Source organism: Myotis brandtii, unplaced genomic scaffold, assembly GCF_000412655.1.
Source record: "Myotis brandtii unplaced genomic scaffold, ASM41265v1 scaffold1770, whole genome shotgun sequence".
NCBI classification, from domain to species: Eukaryota; Metazoa; Chordata; class Mammalia; order Chiroptera; family Vespertilionidae; genus Myotis; species Myotis brandtii.
The window spans coordinates 59,465-81,949 of NW_005356556.1; the positions used below are offsets into that span (position 1 = coordinate 59,465).

General features: G+C 44.0%; 1 protein-coding gene across 1 annotated transcript; it reads right to left on the reverse strand.

Moving 5' to 3' along the window:
- Positions 1-2,497: 2,497 nt before the first annotated feature.
- On the reverse strand, positions 2,498-5,564 carry LOC102253470 (cathepsin G-like). The gene is made up of 5 exons (XM_005863370.2): positions 5,495-5,564; positions 4,111-4,258; positions 3,536-3,671; positions 3,150-3,404; positions 2,498-2,748 (listed from the first exon to the last, which is right to left on the reverse strand). The coding sequence occupies exons 1-5, from the start codon at positions 5,547-5,549 to the stop codon at positions 2,587-2,589; spliced, it is 756 nt and encodes a 251-aa protein (XP_005863432.1). The 5' UTR covers positions 5,550-5,564; the 3' UTR covers positions 2,498-2,586.
- Positions 5,565-22,485: the final 16,921 nt, after the last annotated feature.

The following is a 22,485-nucleotide window of genomic DNA, read 5'->3' on the forward strand; positions in this document are numbered from 1 at the left end:
ATAGTGGATCATAATGTAGCCTTGGAAAATTATACTTCGGAAAATTCATTGGAAACTTGAAAAAGCAATCATGGCAGGGTATCAGGCTAACAGAGTTCTTAATTGTTCTGGGGGTCATGCTGTCTAAAATCTTGAAATCATTTATAATTTATTTTTCAGATTTCATGCACTTCGATGGTTTTTTCACATTTCTGTTTTCCATGAGCTACTGGGACTGACCTGTGCTGCCCTCTGTTGTCCTACGCAAGGTTCAGATGGCTTTCTCCAGGGGCACCCACTTTTCCCCCAAACTCAGACACCATTATCAATGTCATCACCAATCACTTCTGCAATTCTGCTACAGTTGTGATGAACAGCCCGTGTCTAGTTTCTCCTGATCTTGATACTCTGTGCAGGGCCAGAGGCAGTAGCCTCTGTAGATGGGAAGTCTGCCTTGGCTATTGGGTTGGGAGAGAGGTTCCTTGTGAGGTTACTGCACAAGAGCTTGTTTTGGTTTTATGATTTTCCAGTCTAGTCAGTAGGGCCCCTAATGCACAGAGTCTGTACCTGGAAAAAGAAAGTGGGAGGAATTGTGTCCTTTTGCGCTAGCTTCAATGTGCCTTGAAAATACGTTCTTGCCAAAGCTCTGCTGCTGAGGTTCATTTAGTGGGGAAGCGTGCAGAGCTTTGGGAAGTGGTGCAGCTGGGTCTGGGATGGTCAGGAAAGAAATTGTCTTCTGGAGGTGAGCACCGTGAGGTCTATAGAATCGTTTCCAGCAGAGCAGCTGGAGGCAGAGAGCTGCCTTAGAAGTGCTGAGTGTCAGAGAAAGATGAGGAAGTGAGATGAGTTTGCCCTGAGTGTTTCCTGGGACTGAATCCTGGAGACTGGGTGGGGCTCTGGGAATCTCAGTACCTGTCACAGACAGTAAGGGCTGGATGAGGGCTCTTCCACCTTTTCTCCTCCCCAGCTCTATCAACAAGTATTTTTTCCATTTGGAAATGCAAACATTTGAAAAACGAGACTTATCCCCCAGAACATGCAGTGATGGAATTCCTATGGTTAGGTTGTAGCACATATAGAGAGAATAACTGTATTGTCAAAGATGCATTGTTGATTAAAACTTTGTTGCTAAATAGCTTATACTGAATATTAGGCAAATGACTTTCTAATAAGAACTTCCCACAAAATAATGGGAATTTACCAAAGTATTTATGTATATAGCCAGTTGGATTTGCAATGTGTTCAATGATAATTCCATTTAGAAGATGGAAACTGCAAAGTTCAGATGGTAAATGCCAGACCAAAGGGAATAATTGACATTTTGAAGGACGTAGACGAACCTCCCAGCTGATTCTGTACAGTCACATTAAGAATGTCTTTAAAGTGTGATTTTAAGTCATGCGACTTCAGTAACCTTTTATTTGAATATACTATTAATGCAGACAGTCCTGGAATAATCTCTAGGGTAGAAGTCATGTTATTTTAGTCAACATTTGGGTTGAGTTTGGTAAAATTTTAGAGTATTGAAGATAGGAATCAGGCCCCTGTCATATTGAAAATGAGGATATTGGTCTACATTGGTTGGCATGGGGATTTGAGAGAAGGACTCTGGCTATCGACGGACACTTGGATTGTTTCCATCTCTTGGCCATGTGAATAGTGCTGCTGTGAACATGGGTGTTCACTGGCTATTGTTTAAAAATATGTTTTTATTGACTTCAGAGAGAGTGGAAGGGAGAGGGAGAGAGAAATAAAAACATCAGTGATGAGAGATAATCATTGATCAGCTGCCTCCTGCATGCCCCTACTGAGGATCAAGCCCACAACGTAGGCATGTGCCCTGTCAGGGAATCGAACCATGACCTCCTGGGTCATAGGTTGACTCTCAACCATGACCCACAGTGGCCAGGTTCATTGGCTATTTTTAAATAAGCAGATCCTTTTCTTTCTCCTAGGCCTTTTATGATTAATTTTTTTTACATTTAGATCTCTGGTCCATTTGAGAGTTATTTTGGGTTATGGTGTGAGGAGTGAATCCAATTTTATTGCCCCTTGCCACCAAACTATCCAGCTGTTTTGATGCGATGTATTAAAAGTTCATTATTTCCCAGTGATTTGAGATGCCACCTTTGCCATATATTAAACTGAACATTGTATGGAATTTTAATTATTTCCTTTGGTTGGCCTGTGCTACACACACCAGTGGCACAGAGTTCTAAAGTACACTTTAATGTCTGCTAGGAGAGTTTTTGGTAGGGTGGAGAGTAGAGACCCTTGCCTTGCTGAGACATCTGACTTTCCATCACTCCCCAAAGCTATGTGGGGAGGGAAGATGGAGAATGGATGGTTTGGAGGAGGTACATAGCTCATTCTGTCCCCCAGGATGGATTGTCGGAGGTTCATTTGACTTGAGGAAAAGACCCCATTTTCCTGCAGGAGGTCAGACTCAGTCCTGGATACATTTGTTTTGTACAGAATAGATGTTTAATAACATGAGAAATCTATCTGTTATTTCCACTGTAGACATGACCATTTATTAAGGCTCTGGCAACCCCACTGGAGCTGGCTTCCATCCCAGAGAAGTCAGTTACAGCGGGGAGAGAGGTCTCAGTGTGCTCCCTTTTGGTTAAGTTGGTTCATTGTTCTATTTATCCAGGGTAGGAAACGAGCAATCCTGGTGAAGACTGTTGGAGGAACCCCGAAATTTCTTCCATAGGAGACAATGCCCTGGGCCACATTGTTACACACAAGGGGGCCTCCAGTGTCCCCCTGTGGGTGTGGAGAGGAAGGGACACCAAGTCAGGCCCCCGAACTCCATGCCTCCCAAGCTTGGGGCCCTAAGGTCTGGCCCTCAGAGGAGGGAGGCTGATGCAGGTGCAGAAGTCAAGCTCCTGGGTCTTTCATTGGTTAGGCCTCAACCCTGGCTGTGGTGACTGTCTATAGCTCAACCCAAGTCAAGGTATCTTGCCCTTTCCCATGAAAACACTGCATGTGTATGCGTTGTGTGTCCCATGCTCCTCGCCTTCCCTCAGAGACTGGGTTGATGGGAAAACCCCCACTTTACTCTGGTCTGGCCCCCAGACAGGGTGGGGGGATGTAGTCTGTTCCCACTGCCTTGTTCTGCCCGGCCCCCCTGTCTCAGGTAGTGTTGCAGATGCCAGTGGCCTTACCAGGAAGGTGGTCTTCCCCTCGATCTGGTCTCCTACACAAATCTGCCTTTGGCCGTTGAAGGTATCGAAGTAATTGCTGCACTCCTGATCCCTCTGCACACTCAGCTGCACATCCCGAAGTGTGTCTGTTCTCCTGTGCTGGCTGACCAGGCCCCAGCCAGCCACGGTGCACAAGGACCCAGGACTCAGTCTGATCTGGGACTGAGGCAGAGCCACTGGCCTCACAAATTGGTTCCGTCTGGCTCTATTTTCCAGCTGGCAGGAAGAGGGCAGGCACTCAGGGAATGTCTATGCAGCCCTCACCCCACCACCCCTGGGACTCTGCCCCTGCTTCCTCCTCCATGAAGCCCCCATGCTGGGAAGGAGCCAGCTCAGGCAGGTGGTACCTGCAGTAACATGAGGTCATTCAGTTGGTTCTGCTGATTATATCTAGGGTGGCGGATGGCTCTGAGCACCAAAATACTCTGCTGGGTCCTTTCCTGCCTCCTGATGTTGTGGGCCCCCAAGATGACGCGCATACGGCTGCAAAGGAATAGTGGCTTAGGGGTAGGTATGAGCTTCATGTGCTAAAGTCCATCAGCTGTTCTGGGCAAGTGAGAGCTCAGGGCAGCAGAACTGCAGCTGCGGGAAATGAGGAGACAGGGAGGCTCTGGGGCTGAGATCTCTGTGTCTGCTGCTTCTCCAAAGCCTTGCACTGGAGATGGTGGGGGACATATTGACCTTAAGTTTTGCCTCCCCTAGAATAACTTGAGAAATATCTTGAATTCACATTTTGAGGCCTAATGTATGCCTTCCATCTCTTCCTCTTGACCTCATTTACACTAGATTATTCCCTGCCTCCCAGGGTTTACTTAGTCTCTCTTCACCCCTTCATTGCTGGAACCCTGCTTTTGGCTTCATGGTCTTATGAACTCTTCTGAACCCACCTTACTGGCTGCCTGGAAGATCCTTAATTCCTCACCTTCCCCAGCATCGAGCTGATGTCATCACAAAGTCTTCTCGCACCAGGAATCCCCCACAAGTGCTCAGGCCCCTTGGTGTCCGAGTCAGAAGATATGCCATGTAGGGGTGGGAATGAGGGAGGGCCTCTTGGCCTCCGATGATCTCCCCTGGAAGGAAGTATTCAGCATTTATCTCTGTGTTTGCTGAACTCACAGCTTGGTTGATCTTGAAAGGTTAGAAGATGGGGAAACTACAGAGATGATGCAGGGAAAGGAGGATTTGGTGGTAAGAATTGGGGTTTTCAGAGTACCACATTATGGGAGAGGGCTCCAGGATTCTTCAGGAAACACTGCTGGCTCCCATCCCAGACCTCAGCTTCCCCCCACCTCCCCAAAAGGAGAATAACCCTTGCTTCAGGCAAGGCGCTTAAGCCTCTCACAATGTGGAGCGATCTCTCCTGTTGGCATCCAGAGTCGCTGGAGTAGCTTCTCCCTGAACTTCCCTGGGACTTTCTTTTTCAAGGACCTTCCTAATCCTTCTGAGTCCAGCTCATAACCAGCTTACAGACTGTTTTTCAAGAATCTATACTAATAAAAGCCTAGGTGGTTCTCATGCCCTCCTGCACGATGTCGTCACAAGATGGCAGCCACAAGATGACCGTGCACACAGTGGAGGAGGGGTCCAGCAGCCACTCTGTGCAGTGAGGCCTGGGGGTCCCGTGGCTCTGTGCAGTGGGGCGGAGGCTGGTCCCAGCGTCTATGCCGCCTCACATGGAGGAGGCCGGTCGGGCCAGCAGGGGAGGGCAGTTGGGAGCAATCAGGCTGGCAGGGGAGGGCAGTTGGGGGCAATCAGGCCAGCAGGGGAGCAGTTAGGTGTCAATCAGGCCTGCAGTGGAGCAGTTAGGGGGCGATCAGGTTGGCTGGCAGACGCGGTTAGGAGCAATCAGGCAGGCAGGCAAGTGGTTAGGAGCTAGCGGTCCCAGATTGTGAGAGGGATCCCAGACTGGAGAGGGTGCAGGCCGGGCTGAGGGACACCCCCCCCCATGCATGAATTTTGTGCACCAGGCCACTAGTCTAGATATAAGCTAAGGGGACTGTTATTGTGTATCCTTGTCTCCTTGGCTTTGGCATATGGGTTGCAAAAAAATTCATAGAGCAGAGTTACAGAGCACATTCTACATGCCAGGGGCAATTCCAAGAGTTTCATGTACACTAACTAAGGTAACTGTCTTAGCAACTCCATGAGGCAGGCATTGCTATTATTTCTATTTATAGATGAGGGACCTGGGAACTATGAATTCAAATACTGTGCCCAATGACACAGAGTTAGGAAGTGCCTAGGCTGTCTGAGCCCAGAGTCTATGGGATGGGATTGGGCCTCTACAGGTTTGGACAGTCACTCACCTGCCCCAGCCCCTGCGGGTAGGAGAAAGGCCACCAGGAGCAGGAGTTGCTGCATCTTCCCAGGAAGGCTGACCAGTCAGTTGCTGCTGGTGCTTCCTCCTGCCACACTTTTAATCCCCAAGAGAGGAAGGAAGGGTAGGGTGGGGACTCGAGGGTTCCCATTCCCATTCCTCTGTTGGTGTAATAGGTTTCATCACCCCTGGCTGGCCAGGAGGTTCGTCTACAAACTGCCAGTGACCTGAGGGAAGGCAACACTGGATCTCCCACAGCTGCTGAGTCATGTTGTCAGCAGAAATGGGAACCAGGGCACAAGGAGAGAAGCTTTGGGCATGGCGTCCCAGGACCCTAAACCCATCTAATTCAATAATATCCCAAGAAGGCACAGAAGCTGCTAGCTGCCTGCTACCTCATGTCCTATCCCTCTGGGATTGAAGCCTGCCTGAACTCACCCTTTGTGCCCTGGCCATCTGCTGAAACCCTGGCTTCTCCCACCTCTTTCTAGAAGCTGTCAAGGCAGATTGAGTAGCTCTCTCTGCTGGGTGGGTGGAGGGTGCTGGCAGAGAAGGAAAATGGAAGAACAAGGCTGTGCCACTGATGGCAACTTTCTTAGGTCACTTGAGCCTGAAGGAACTCTCAGTAAAAGCTAGGACAGTTGAGGTCTTCTGTTTGCTGCTTCCTGCTCAAGGTGAAAACCTTTGTTTCTCAGAGGGTTCTTTGTATGCAGGAAATGCCTGGTGGGTTGATTTTGTTGAGAGCTGTCAGAATCTGGCTTGAAACTTATAAGATCCTATTTCATCCAGGATATGAGACCCACCATCCAAATCCCCATCCTCTATCCAGGGATGGGGATGATTTAGAAGGACATCCTTGCTGTGCTCCCTATAATACATAAATCCAAAGGACTGAAGCCACTCATTCAACACTGAGAGTAAGACCTGGTAGAGAACTGCAGAATAATACAGTGGGCTGTGAGACTGTGTAGGAGATTCTGTGTATGTTCAGAAAAACAGTATAATCCAGTACAAAGTAGTACAATTCTTAAACTTTTAAAGTTTGTGATAGGTCCACTTGAAAATCTTATAAAAGTTAAGTGTCCTCTCCTTATATATAAATACTAGAGGCCCAGTGCATGGAAATTCATACACTTGGGGGGGTCCCTCAGCCCGGCATGTGCCCTCTCGCAGTCTGAGATCCCTCAGGGGATGTCCACTGTTAGGTGGACATCCTTAGCACTGCTGCAGAGGTAGAAGAGGCTCCCGCCACTGCTGCTGTGCTGGCCAGCCATGAGCTGGCTTCTGGCTGCAGTGCTCCCTCTGTGGAAGCACACTGACCACCAGGTGGCAGCTCCTGCATTGAGCATCTACCTCCTGGTGGTCAGTGAGCGTTATAGCGAACGGTCATTCTTGGTCGTTCTGCCTTTAGGGTCAATTTGCATAGTACCCTTTTATTACATAGGAAACACAGATTTTCACTTAATTTTCAAAGCTGTAAGGAATTTAATATCTTCTCTAATACATCTCCATGATTGCAACATCATGAATTTCTTTTTATACATCTGAAAAGCAATATGCAGAACAAAGAGAAAAAAGAGAAATAGTATAATAGCTCATTAGTCTCTTAGCATTGGGGTTATTTTAATTTATTGTTACTTAAATTATTTTTCACAACTTAATTTTGTTTTAGAAACATTAGTCTAATTTAAAAACAGAAGGATAAAGTATAGCTTGCACATGTGGCAAAGGGGAATAACATATATGCATCCAATGATTTGAATAGAGATGTGGTGTGGTAATTTCAATGATAATGACAAGCATATTTTCAAATGTAAACAAGATCAACAAGCAAACAAAGAACTATGACACCATGACTAAGAAACCATGGGTTAATATTATAGGAATAATCTGAAACAGATTACAAAACAAGTGGGTTGATATAAAAACAAGCTTTAAATGGAGTTGCAGGGAATATGAAAATTTAAAAAGAGACATGCCATTTGAAAAAGAACTAAATATGACTTCTAAAATTGAAAAATGTTATAAGCAAAGTTAAAGTCATAGTGGATAAAGTTAACAGATTAGACAAAGATTAAAAGAAAATTTGTAATGTGTAGTAGCTCAGAAAAAGTTGTCAAGAATAAAGAACAGAGAGTCACAAAGACAAAAATATATTAAATAGCCCAATTAGAAGGTTGAATATAAGTATAATTGGAGTTCTAGAAGAAAAACGAAAGAATCGGAAAAGGGATAATGAAATAGTGGCTGAGATTTTTTTCTCTCCTAAAGTGATGAAAAACGTCCAATTACAGGTTTAAGGGGATAAATAAAATTTAAGTACAATAGTAACAAAAAATGCATACCTAGAAATCAATGCCATAGACACATGGTAGAAATCTTTTTTAAAAAAAATATATTTTATTGATTTTTTACAGAGAGGAAGGGAGAGGGATAGAGAGTTAGAAACATCTATGAGAGAGAAACATCGATCAGCTGCCTCCTGCACACTCCCTACTGGGGATGTGCCCGCAACCAAGGTACATGCCCTTGACTGGAACTGAACCTGGGCCCCTTCAGACCCCAGGCCAATGCTCTATCCATTGAGCCAAACTGGTTAGGGCCACCTGGCAGAAATCTTAAGGAAGAGAGATAATGAAAAAGAAAGAGGACTTTCAATTGAATGGTGATTAAAGGTTGAATTCTCAATAGCAATAATGAGGAAAGGCCAGGAAGAAACAACTTCATATCCTTTAGGCTTTTTCAGACACATTCTATAAATTGATTAGTAATGATAGAGAAGTTATGGATAGCTGATGAAATGATATGACATCTTGCCAACAAATGAAGATTATATACTTTACAAGCACATGTACAATATTTACAAAATATTAACCATAGATTAGGCCATAGGTTAGGTCTTAACAAGTGTTTAAAGGATTAAAATTACACATCATTTATTGCATGTAGGCCACAATGAATTTAAGCTAGAAATGCAGAAAATATGGTCAGAAAATCCACATATACATGAGAAGCAGGAGCAATTCCTGTGGGTAGAGGTGGTGGAGTGGTGCTGGCAGAGCTGGTGGTGGTGGGGAGGGCCCCCCGCTTGCCTGTGGATGTGGTGGAGGATGTCCTGGATTTATGAGCAACAAGCAAGGCCATGCTTGTTGGTTTGATGTTGCTGGAATTCTGTTCCAAGGTTTTTGAATATTCATTCCGGCTTTTGCAGTTGATCTGAGCCTATGGTTGGTTTCTGAATTCTTCATTTTTTTTCTGCAATAATTATCACTAACAGAAATGTGAGATTAGTTTCTGATCTTCATCTATGTTTGAACTCTGGGTCCACCCCACTGCAGTGCCACATGAGCTCTGGATCATGCTGTTTGATTTTCTTACAAAACACTGTCCTGGCTGAGGTCACACCAGAGGGCAAGACCCTCTGCTCCCCTCTATTTTTAAAACTAAAGAAATAGAATGTTAAATAAATCATGAGTCAAAGTCTAAGTCATATTGGAAATCAAAAGTGAGTTCAAAATGATTAATAATCATGAAAATAATTTATAGCAAAATGTGTTGGTTATGTATAAAGATGAAGCCTCTATTAAACACTAGAGGCTCAGTGCATGAATTCGTGCATGGGTGTGGTTCCTCAGCCTGGCTGGTGATCAAGGCCTATCGGAGGGCCAGCTGGCTGGGGGGAGGGACCCTGGGAAGTTGACCGCCAGGGGGAGGGACAGTGGGAGGTTGACTGGCCGGCCAGGGGGAGGGGCTGTGGGAGGTAGGCTGGCTGGCCAGGCGGGGAGTAGTGGCAGGAGGTTTGCTGGCAGGGGAAGGGGTCGTGGGAGGTTGGCCAGCCGGCCAGGGGGGAGGGGCCACAGGAGGTTGGCTAGCTGGCCGGGGGGGTGGGGCTGCAGGAAGTTGGCTGGCCAGGGGGAGGGGCTGGAGAAGGTTGACTGTGAGAGTGCATTGACCACTAGGGGGCAGCTCCTGCATTGAGTGTCTTCCCCCTTGTGGTCAGTGTGTGTCATAGCGACTGGCCGACGGGTCGTCCCGGTCGTTTGGGTTGTTGGGTTGTAAAGGTTGCTTAGGCTTTTATATATATATAGATTATACTTCAAATTAATCAATTTAAAGGTAAAAATGTTAAAATATAAGATAGGGGAATTTCTTTATAAACATAAGGTAGGAAATTATTTTTAAACAAGACATATAAAACACTGACCATTTATAATTATACTAGAGGACCAGTGCACGAAATTCGTGCACTCGGGGAGGGGGTCACCCAGCCTGGCCTGTGCCCTCTCACAGTGCAGGAGCCCCACAATCAATTTCCCCAAAGAGGTAGGCCCTTCCCATCCATTGGGGCTCCTCGATGGATTGCCCCAAAGAAGTAGGCTGGAGCCAGGGGTCCCACCTCTGGGGTGTGCAGAGCTGCAGGAGCCCCAGGCCTTGCCATGTGGAGCTGCTGGGCCTCGCCTCTGTGCCGTGCATGCAGCGTCAAGTCCCTGCCCACCCACGCGCGCCTTGCCGTGCATGCAGCCCCGCCCACCCGCGTGTGCCCACTGCACATGCAGCCTCCTGGTGATGGATTGTGAGGGCATGAGGACCACATAGGCTTTAAAAAAATATATATATTTTATTGATTTTTTAGAGAGGAAGGGAGAGGGATAGGGAGTTAGAAACATTGATGAGAGAGAAACATCGATCAACTGCCTCCTGCACACTCCCCACTGGGGATGTGCCCACAACCAAGGCACATGCCCCTGACTGGAATCGAACCCGGGACTGTTGAGGCCGCAGGCCAATGCTCTATCCACTGAGCCAAACCGGTCAGGGCCACATAGGCTTTTATTAGTATAGAAAGGAAAAGTTGATAAATTGATCTATGTAAAACTTCAGAAATTCTTATTATCAAAGGCACTATTAAGATAGTGAAAGGTAAAGCCAGTATTTGCAATAACTGGAAAGGGGTTTGTGCCTGGAAGATATCCTATATAATAATAGGCTAATATGCAAATCAACCAAACGGTGAAGTGACTGGTTGCTATGACGTGCATTGACCACCAGGGGCAGACACTCAATGCAGGAGCTGCCCCCTGGTGGTCAGTGTGCTCCCACAGGGGGAACACCATGCAGCCAGAAGCCAGGCTCACAGCTGGAGAGCACCGCGGTGGTGGCAGGAGAGCTAAGGATGTCCGATTGACTGCTAAGCCATCAGCCGGACATCCCCTGAGGAGTCCCGGACTGCGAGAGGGCACAGGCCAGGATGAGGGGCCCCCCCACCCCTGAATGCACGAATTTTGTGCACTGGGTCTCTAGTATGTATATATACTTTATATATAAATCTCATCTATGTTGTCTTATAAGTATTAGAAAGCCAATAATTTTGAAAATTGACAAATTCCTAGAAAACATACTCAAGAAGTTTGAATTTTTTTCATAAATATGAAGTCAGTTAATTCAGTTATCAAAAACATTTCATCAAGGACATGCAGAAGCTCATATGGCTGCACTGAAAATCTATACAGAATATGCAAAGAATGCTATAGAATTTCTTCTGGAGAGTAGATGCTACCCATTTCCTTTATGAGACTAGCAAAACCTGAATGCCAAAGCCAATGAAGACAACATGGGAAAGAAACACTTGAATATTGATGTAAACCAAATCAATTAATTAGCAAGAAGATATTATATCATGACTAATGTGGGTTCACACTAGGTATGTGTGACCTTTCATTCTACACTCAATTGCTATAACACATTGCATTGATTGATGAAAGAAGAAACACCATGTGGTTATTTAATTGAAGCAAAACAAAAAAGCATTTGCCAAAATTTATCCTCATTCATTTAAAAATAATATAGAAAAATGTTTTTAATATGGTAAAAATTATCCACAAAAGTGCCACAATAATGATTATACCTAATGGTGAAATGTTTAATGTTTGAGAGTGAAACAATTCAATGACACCTGGGTAGCCATAATCATCATTTCTCTTCAATATTATGCTATAGATTTTAGTGAGTGCATTTAGGCAGGAAATAGAAGTGAAAGATATAAGGACAGAAATTGATACATAATATGTACATAGAGAATGCCAAAGAATCTACAGATAAATTATTATAATGAAAAATATAGTTTAAAAAATTGCTAGAGAAATTTATGTATATATAGAGTAACCATATTTCTATATATACATAAGTACTGCTAGAAACTTAAATTTTGAAAAAAATAATATAAATGGCATGAAAGTGATCAAATAACAAAAAATAAATTTAAGGAGATGTGCAGGACTTTTTTTTTTTAAATCCTCACTTTATTGATTTTTAGACAGAGTGGAAGGGAGGAGAGAGACAGAAAGAGAGAGAGAAATATCAATGTGAGAAAGATACATTGATTGGTTGCCTCCCAAAGGAACCTGCGACTGAGGTATGTGCCTTTGACCAGAATCGAACCTTAGACCCTTCTGTTGTGGGCCAATGCTCTTAACTTCTGAGCAAAACTGCCTAGGGTGTGCAGGACTTCTTTGAAGAAACTCATAGACTTTATTAAGAGACACTTAAAAAGACCTAAATATAAAGGTATTCCATGTTTGTGGATTGCAAGACAAAATATTTTAAAAATGTCAATTCTCCAAAAAGTGATCTATAGATTCATTGCACTATAGAGAGATTTTATAGAACTTAAATGATTCCTGATATATGCGCAAAAACAAATGGCCAGTAATAGCCACCACTCATAGACTTTATTAAGAGACACTTAAAAAGACCTAAATATAAAGGTATTCCATGTTTGTGGATTGCAAGACAAAATATTTTAAAAATGTCAATTCTCCAAAAAGTGATCTATAGATTCATTGCACTATAGAGAGATTTTATAGAACTTAAATGATTCCTGATATATGCGCAAAAACAAATGGCCAGTAATAGCCAAGACACTCTTGAGGAATGAGAATAAGATGGGAGGTCTTATTTTAGCAAATAAAGCCATAGTGATGAAGCTAGAGTGGTATTGGTGGGGGCATAGAGAAAATAGACTACTGGACCAGAAATAGAGATTCCATACCCATGTGGACAGATACAGACATATATAGACACTTGAATTATGATGGAGGTTTCATGACAGATAGAGGGGAAAGGACTTTTTTTCCTCCCCAATTAATGATGCTAGGACAGTAGGTATCTTCATGGTGTCCTGTAGGGACACATTTTCTATGTGGAAAAGAAAAACTTGTCCTTTACTCATACCAAATCCAAGAATCCATTTTAGGTGTGAATAAAGATTTGAAAATATCCTAGATAATAAAACCCTAATATGCAAATCGACTGAATAGTGGAATGATTGGTTGTTATGATGTGCACTGACCACCAGGGGACATATGCTCAATGCAGGAGCTGCCCCCTGGTGGTCAGTGCACTCCCATGGGAGGAGTGCCACTCAGCCAGAAGCCAGGCTCAAGAATGGCAGGTGCAGCAGCGGTGGCGGGAGCCTCTTCTGCCTCCACTGCAGGTGGGTGGTAAAGAGCAAGGGGTCCCAGACTGCAAGAGGGGTGTCTGACTGCCAGCTTAGGCCCGATTCCTGAGGGGATTAGCCTGGGCTAGCAGGCAGATATCCCCCAAGGGGTCTCAGACTGGGAGAGGGTGCAGGCTGGGCTGAGGACTCCCCTCCTCCAGTGCACGAATGTCATGCACTGGGCCTCTAGTAATGTAATAATGTCTTTATGATAGGTAAAAATGTTAAATGCTATATATAAGGGTGGGCAAAAGTAGGTTTTTAGTTGTAATACAAATAAATAATACAATAATTAAGAAATAATACAAGGATAAACAATGTGTTTTGCATACTCACAACTGTAAACCTACTTTTGTCTACCCCTGTACATAAAAGTACTAATCATAAAAAAGGACTGTTAATTTGATCTATTAAAATCAAGAGCAATAAAAGATATTTTGTAGAGGGGGCAAAGATGCTTATAACACACATATGAAAAAGATATTCAAGTCAGTAGAATAATGGGCAAGAGACTGGAACAGCTGCATCTCCAAAGAGGAAATCCAAGTGGCCAATAAACATGTGATAAGGTATTACTCTCAGTAGTTAGAACCTCCCCCTTAAATCACAGTGAGATCCCAGGTACAATCACCAGGTTGGTTATGTTCCCTCTCCTGGGTGTATACCCTAGAGAAACACGTGCAAATTTCCATCAGATACATGTCCAAAAAAGTCATAGCAGCATTATTCATGATAGCTCCAAACTGGAAGCACTTGGAAGGTCCATCACCAGCAGCACAGATAATCAAATTGTGGCATACTTATGTAATGGGATATTGTATAGCAATGAAAAGGAATGATTATTGCACAGGCAGCTCACAAATGAAACTCACAAACATGATGTTGAGCAAAAAACCCAACAAGACTGCATTCAGTATGATTCTCTTTATATAAAGTTGAATGCTAGCAATAATGAAACATCATCGGATAGAAATGTATACATAGGTGGAAAATTATGATGAAAAGCAAGGAAGTAGTTATCACAAAAGTCACAATAGTAGTTAAGTCTGGTGTTGGAGAGCAGAGAGGGCTTTTTGATCAGGAGGAGATATATGGGCGATTTCTGGAATGTTTCCTGGTCTATTTGACATAAATGGTAGTGCTCGCCTTATAATTATCCTATAAACTGTACCTTTATGCTTTGTGCACTTCTCATGTCTGTATATTTTACAATAAAACAATGTAAAAGCCTATTTGCCAGAGGGTGGGGATTAGAGAGAGCATTTGGAGAAAGAGGGGACTATATGAGAGTAGATGGGGCAAGCAAGTTTTTATTTTCTATCTTAATAAAAATTGTAATATTTGTACTAATAATGCAGCACTTTGTTTCACAATATCCATAGCTGGTTACATCTACTTTGGACTGCTTTATTACATTTCCGTCAGTTACAACGTTATTCTCCTCTGGGATGTTGGGACATTAACGTAGGCTGTTTCCCAGCTCCCGCTGGGGCCCCCATGCCCAGCTCTTCTGGGAAAGCAGTTGCCAGCTGATGCTGGGTCACTTCCCCTTTGATGCTGCTCTAGTCAGTCACCATGTAGCTGTTCTTGGCTCTGTGGGAGGCCGTGTACTTCTGAGGGATCCTGGACATCCTCAGAGGTGCCTTAATATCACCCTTTGAAGGGTATTTTGGAAACTCTTTGGGAAGTCTCTACTGACAAGCTTGTGATTATTTCATGGAGTGTCGGTCCTGGGAGAAGACTGTGCCAGCGTTACTGAGGCACTTTCTTGTAGGGAAGAGCAGGTGACAAAGGAAATCTAATGGGATCTGCATAGAATCTTCCCATCAGTGTAGTTAGCGGGAAAGAGGGGTCTGCAAAGCCTGGATGTGGCAGAGAAAGATTTGCAAAATGTTCAAAGCTCTCAGGTGTTCCTGGCAGAAAAGTTTACTTCTGAGCTTGAGCAGCTGACCCTGGGGCCCTGGGTAAATGCGAGAAAGAGCTGGAGGTGGACATATTCCCTGAGACCCTCTTCCCAAACTGCTCAGACTATCCAAGTGTTCAACAATAGGAGATGGTAAGATGATATATTAATGGGATGAAATGCTATCCAGCTATTAAAAACTTCCAGCTTTAGAAGAATGCTTCATGGCATGGAGCAGTTTGCTTCATCTAATATTAAGAGGAAAAAGTAGAATGTAAAATGATGTGTATAAGTTGATACTAATTCTGTTAAAAAAAGGGCAACAACCAGAACAACTATTTTATGGGGCTCTTTTTCACCTTTATATTACTAATTTTCTTCTATAATGGAAATGTTAGTTTTATGAGCAGAATCATATTTAGGGCTCTTAATCTTTATAGACAGCAAACACTGTTAAACATTGTAGTGGAGAAGAGGTAATAGTTTGGCAAAAACAATTTCCTTTCCTTCTAGGGGACATAGGTGAACTACATTACCCAGCGTCACTTAAGCCAGGTGTGGCTGTGTGACTGTCATAGCAAATGGGATGTGAGTGGATAGGATGTGGACACCTTCTAGTCCTGGCCCCAAACATGCTCTTGTGCCTGACTATCCCCTTCCAGTTTTTTTAAAAAAATATATTTTATTGATTTTTTACAGAGAGGAAGGGAGAGGGATAGAGAGTTCGAAACATCGATGAGAGAGAAACATCGATCAGCTGCCTCCTGCACACTCCCCACTGGGTATGTGCCCGCAACCAAGGTACATGCCCTTGACCGGAATCAAACATGGGACCCTTGAGTCCACAGGCCGACACTCTATCCACTGAGCCAAACTGATTAGGGCCCCTTCCAGTTTTTGATGCAGGTGAACCTGGGAATTTGGAAACTATTTTAGGGTTTCTTCGCATGGGCTGACCATGTACTAGTAATTTATTGTCCAAACTGGGACACTTGACGTAAATGGGGGCACTGCTCATTTGGGACTGCATATGAAGAAGAAATAGATTTTTATTGTGTTAGTCAAGGAAATGCTAAAGTTTATGTGTTAGAATCATTAGGGTTAGCTTAACTATTATATATCCAACTTATTTAAATCTGCCTTTTTGGACATAGAATATTTTTATAAATAAAATTATTTTAATAATGATAAAATTTAGAGTATTTAATAAATTAAAATGTAGAAGAAAATGTCAGCTTTAATCCCACTGCCCAACTGGCCACTGTTAACAGTTGTATTTCCATGTTAGGTTTTTTTTTCCATGTATAGTTTTTATATACACGTGTTTACAATACATTTAGTTTTGAATCCTACACTTTAAATCATTCAACATAAACTTTTGCCTCATTTTATTAAAATCTATTTGTGAATATCATTTTAGAATCTCATTCATATTAGAAAACAGGCATTTAAGCTATCTAAATAATACATAAACATTGTAGAAAAATTAGGAAAATGAATATGCAAGAAAAAGAAAAAAGCCTAAAGGAAAATATGTGTGTAATAAAAATTTGATTGCTGTTTACAATCATGTTTTGGTCAACAACAGACTACATATACAATGGTGGTCCCGTAAGACTATAACGGAGCTGAAAAATTCCTGTTGCCTAGTGATGTCATAGCCAGCCTTGCTCAAGGCATTACTCACACGTTTGTAGTGATGCTACAGTGTTACTGGTTTATATATTTACTATTCTGTACTTTCTATTTTTATTTTAGTGTCTACTATTTATACTGCAAAACAGTATGCGTATTATGCAGGCAGCAACCTCATAGATCTTCTGTTTTCCAAGTCTCTTGATTGCAACATTTTCTCTTGTGCTTGATTTAACTTGTGTTGTTTTGTACAGTAACATGCTATACAGGTTTGTAGCCTAGGAGCAATAGACTATGACATATGGCCTAGGTGTGTAGTAGGCTATACCATCTAGGTTGTGTAAGTACATTCTCTGATGTTCACACAACCAATACTAATACTAATTTCCTAATGACACATTTCTCAGAATGTATCCCCGTCATTAAGCTGTGCATGACTGTCTACGCTCTCTAACATGCCTTTGACTTAATCAAACCTGGTGAACATTCTTCTGTGTGGCAAATTGTACTTCTATGTCTTAACTTTAAAGGTTCCATAGTGTTCAATCATATGTAACATTTTAAAAGCTAATCTTCAAACTTGTGCTAGATATAGGTTTTGTTTCTATGATTTGACTTATGTAACAGATATATAAAAAATAATCTTATCCAAATTCCTGGTGTGGTTAATAGCTAGGTAAAAGACTGCCTTTTTTATTTTTGGGACCTTTGTGTACAAGGTGTGAAAATGTCATTTTCTCAACCACCATACTGAATCTAAGTATTATTATTTTTTGTAAATTCTTCTTAACCAGATAAGCAAATAATTATTGCTATTTGAAATCACATTAATTAGTAAGCTTTGACTTTTCCCCAAATGCTTAGTTTTTCTTATAACTTGTCTATTAATGTTCTAAGCCTAGTTTCTTTCCTTCCTCCCTCCCTCCCTCCCTCTTTCTTTCTTTCTTTCTTTCTTTCTTTCTTTCTTTCTTTCTTTCTCAAAAAAAAATTCTTTCTTTCTCTTTCTTTCTTTCTTTCTTTCTTTCTTTCTTTCTTTCTTTCTTTCTTTCCTTCTTTCTTTTCCATAGCCTACTTTTCTAGAGCAGTGGATAATACAGGCATGAATGGCTTGCATAATCCTTATATAATAAAACCCTAATGTGCAAATCAACCAAATGGCAGAATGACTGGTCGCTATGATAAGCACTGGCCACAAGGGGGCAGTCGCTCAATGCAGGAGCTGCCCCTTGGTGGTCAGTGTGCTCCCACAGGGGGAGCACCGCTCAGCCAGAAGCCGGGCTGATGGCTGGCAAGTGCAGTGGTGGTGGTGGGAGCCTTTCCTGCCTCTGCGGCAGCACTAAGGACCCCTCGGGGAATGTCCGACTGCTGGCTTAGACCCACTCCCAGACGTGGGACATCCCCTGAGGGGTCCTGGACTGCGAGAAGGCGCAGGTCGGGCTCAGTGCATGAATGTTGTGCACCGGGCCTCTAGTACATACATAAAGTGATGTACCATATTTTACATTTTCCCTGTTTGGACATTAATATGATTCCAATTTGTAGTCTATTATTAAATAACAGTGGGATAAAACATTTTTGTGAGTAACCCCCTCACCCCACCACACACTTTAGACCTTCCATAGAATAAGGGTTCTAGCAATAAAAAATCACTACATCAAACAGGGAGAAATAAATGCAAACATACTTAGAAATCATTTTAAGGAAACATGTACTGTCAAGAGCAGCCCTGTCCTCGTGATGCTCAGTGATTATAATAGTTTTTCTTCCTAATGTACATCATCCTGTGTCAAGCACTCCTATCAGGTGTCAGGGGAAGGCAGACCCACCAGGCGCTGTCCTTCAAGGCACACACCTTGCCCTTGAGGTTGGATACCCGTGGACTCTCTGCTGCTGGCTCTGCCTTACACCTGGGGCCCTGACGAGCTCCTCATGCTGACTGTCCGGGGGCTCCATTTCTTTTGTGTGACGGCCCTTCCTGGGGGTCGTGTTTGACTGAAGTGGCCCCTTAGCTCCTGCACCGTCTCCGCTTCACTTGCTCATCTCACAGGTGCATTCAGCTCTTCTCTCACCTGTGCTTCTGCCAGGGCTGGGAGCCCCAGGGAACACTTGGCACATGGATGTAGGGACAGTCTAGTGTGTAAAATGAGCTTTTATTTGCTTTCTAGCTTACACTTAAATGTGCTGGGTTTCACTTCTCATATCCTTGTGGTTCATTTGCTATTCTTTTTAAGGAAGCTGTTTTTCCTTTCAATGTGGGTCCCACTTGACTCCTTGTTTGTGCAGCTGTTGTGAATTTGTTGTGTTCTGTCACTCCAGCCACGGGTGGTGCTGTTTGGAGGACACAGGCCTCTGAAATAGGGTCATCTGGGTCACAATGAGCTGCCTTGCACTTGAAATGTGGCATTTTGTGGGTTTGCAGGCTGAGGCTAATGCCCCCTACCTGTGCTGTAAGTAAAGATAAGGCTGCCCTGGCTGCCTCCTCCCTCACCTCCCGGCATGGACTCCACTGAGTGGACTGGAAACTGCAGGACCTGCAGATCTCCAAGTCTCTTTAATTTAACTGTGCTGTGGGGATGGCTGATCCTTTCTAACCCTCCAGGAAAGACTAGATTCTTGCCTGGCCAGCGTGGCTCAGTGGTTAAGCACTGACCTATGAACCAGGAGGTCACGTTTGATTTCCCATTAGGGCCAATGCCCAGGTTTCGGATTCGATCCCCAGTGTGTGTGTGTGTGTGGGGGGGCGGTGCAGGAGGCAACTGATCAATGATTCTCTCTCATCATTGATGTTTCTATCTCTCCCTCTCTGAAATCAATAAAAAATATATATTAAAAAAAGAGACTAGATTCTTGGACCCATGCTGTGCTAGTTCTTAGGCTGAGGCATGAAGGTATGGTCACTCCCATATCCTAGAGCTCCCCAAGTTTCTCTCTCTTGGGACCTGTCTAGGTAAACGCTGGAAACCTGACCTGACCTTGATCATCCTTGTGTCCCCTACACAAATCTTTAGCATCTGGGGAAATGGGATTCACACTCAGGGTCCTCCTATTCGGTCAGCTCCACCTCCTGCAGAGTGTCTGAAGTGCCTATTGTGACCCACCACTAGCTGCCCATACTTCTGTCCTGGCCTTACCAGGGTTTCCCTCTAGACAGGCAGGGGGGCATCACGGTTTTGGCCAACTGCTAATGGGGAAAGAGCCCAGGTTTGCCAATGGCCTCTGGGCCTGGATACTGAAATGGGGCTGCACTGTCTTTCTTCCTCCTGAGCCACTGGCAGTGGTCATGTGGCCAGGATATGAAGGAGGGAAGGGACAGGTCTCAGTGGGAGGAGAAATAATGAGGACCCAGGAGAGCAAGAGCAGCAGGAGGTTTCCTTACCTGCAGTAACGTGATGTCCTTGGAGAAGTTCTTCGATCTTGTACATGTGCACCTGAAACTCAGCAAGGTGGTACCTTCAGTAGTAGGATGTTGTTGTCTTTTGAATTATAATCCTTGTGAGGGAAGGCTTTGAGCACAGGTGACCTGCTGGATGTCCCCCCTTTTATATTGTGGGTGACATTTTGCTGGTCCAGTGTCTAGAGAATCTTGTCTCTGATGTCCCTGGGCCTAGAAGTTACATCATTTGCAAACAGAGTATCCCAGCACTCATCAGTGTGATGGCAGAGGACAGAGCAATGGGAAGGAAGGCACTATGAGTTCTAAACAGCCCAATCCCAACCCTGTGCAAGAAGCAGCACCTTCTGAACACAGAGAAAGAGTGGGAAAAACATGCTTAGACGCACCAGTGATGATCATCTCTGGGTGGTGGAATTCTCAGTAATTTTCATTTTCTTATTTGCGTGTTCTGGATTAACTACATTTCTATGATGACTATAAATTACTTTTATATCCAACATACACTTTCCCATCGTCTAAACACACTCATCAATGACAGACATTCAGCAAGCCACTTCTTTTCAGCCTAGACTTCTCCAAGGTGGGTGTTTTAAATAGGAGGCTACCTTCCTGAATCCAATATTTTAAAAAAGATTTAGAGATTGTAGAAAAATTCACTCAATTAGCTATAGGCTATTTTAGTGAATAAAGAGGGAACCAGTGATTTCTACTCTAGAAATGGAAGCTTATCAAATCTCTGGAAGAACCCCTCCCCCTCCCAGTGTAGTTCTGGCCTTGCCCCAGAGTGATGATGGGTGAGTCAGTCCTGGGGAGCCTCAGTCTGGTCTCTGCAGTTGAAGTATTTTTTCTTTTTATTCAGTGTGGAAAGCTCGAGATCCTAGTGCAGAACCAGGGAGGTTTCCCATTTTTGCTGTAAAGGAAAGGTGGATAGGACAAGTCACAGGAGCTATAACTCAATCTCTGAAAGGCAGGTTGAAGTTCTAGCCTAAGGCAGACTGACAGTGAGCCAGATTAGGAGCAGGGAAAAGTGGACAGTGTGGCCTTTCTTTGATTTGCAGTGGTAACCCAGGCCTAGTTCTTCAGCAGCCTGTCTTGCCACCCAGGCCTTTCTCCACACGCTCCACCCCTGTATCCACACTCACTTTTCCCTGGCCCCCTGGCAGCTCAAATGGCTCCTCTGACTAGACATTGGTTCTGCGTATTCAAAGACCTTCCTGATTTACAGGCCCTGGGATGGTACCAGGGGTCCGCAGGAAGACAAGGACTCATTGGTGCTCCTCACCTTCCACTGCACTGAGCCGCTGCCAGCATGAAGTCATTTCCTATCAGGAAACACCACATCTGCTCCAGCCTTGTTTGTTATGATAGAAACATACAGATGCCGTGTAGGGTTGGAGTGCAGGCTGGCCTCTCTGCCCCATTTAATCTCTCCTGAAAGAGAAAATGGCCCTGGATCTCTGCTCATAGGCACTGCCTGGTGGCCTGAGACAGTGGGATGACCAGAGGCTGGGGTAGTCTGTAGTGGTCTTCAGGGACCCAACACAATGAGGCAGGGCTGCAGGCTTCTGTAGGCAGCAAGGCAGGCTGCAGCATGACTTGTTGCCTTGCTTAGTTGTCAGTTTTTTTCCCATAAAGAGGAAGAGCTCAGCCCTTGTCCTGAATCAAACACACTTCAAATCCATGTTAAGGGAAAAGGCTCCGTCTTTAGGATAGACTGTCCTAGAAGACCTGGAAATTACTCTCTCTGACCTACCCACAAATGCACTTTGTTCCCAAGCTTCTCAGACCCCCTGTGTCCTCTTTACTTCCAGGAAGGGTCTGATCTAAGACCTGAACGATTTGAGCTCATTGAACAGAACACTCTGGCTTCTTCCCCGCCATCTTGATCAGGCAGGTAGCAAACCACCCACAAATGAATATGTGAATGAACGTCCTCAAATGTGCTTTGTATAGCACAGTGGTTCTCAACCTTCCTAATGCCGCGACCCTTTAATACAGTTCCTCATGTTGTGGTGACCCCCAACCATAAAATTATTTTCGTTGCTACTTCATAACTGTAATTTTGCTACTGTTATGAATCGTAATGTAAATATCTGATATGCAGGATGTATTTAGGTGACCCCTGTGAAAGGGTCGTTCAACTGCCAAAGGGGTCGCGACCCACCGGTTGAGAACCACTGGTCTAGTAGCTGGAGAGGAGCCGGCCTAGTGCAATCTGAACCCCAACACAGATTTACCATTCCAGGGCATTTGCCCTCAGGATAAAGAGAAAAGAGTACAAAGGACTAGAAATCAGAGTGAGAGGGGGCAATGAACTGAAGGAGACTGGATGGGAGCCAGTCTCCAGTAGGGCCGTGGGTGCAGTTCTGAGGCACCACTTTAATGGCTTGATTAGGTTCTGGGTATCTGCCCTGGTAGAGATGAGAGGCTCATGAGAGTGGGAACAGGGAGAAGGTGACGTCTAGGAAATGAGCTCTTTCATTCTTGGCTCAGACAATAGCATCTGGTTTAGATAACCACTCTTAGCTTGGAAAATGAGGAGTTATAGCTCTC

Coding starts and splice junctions, on each gene's coding strand:
- LOC102253470 (XM_005863370.2), bottom strand. CDS start 5,549: ATGCAGCAACTCCTGCTCCTGGTGGCCTTTCTCCTACCCGCAGGGGCT. Junction 4,259..5,494: donor ACCCGCAGGGGCTGGGGCAG/GTGAGTGACTGT, acceptor ACTTCCTTCCAG/GGGAGATCATCGGAGGCCAA. Junction 3,405..3,535: donor ATGACCTCATGTTACTGCAG/GTACCACCTGCC, acceptor TCTTCCTGCCAG/CTGGAAAATAGAGCCAGACG.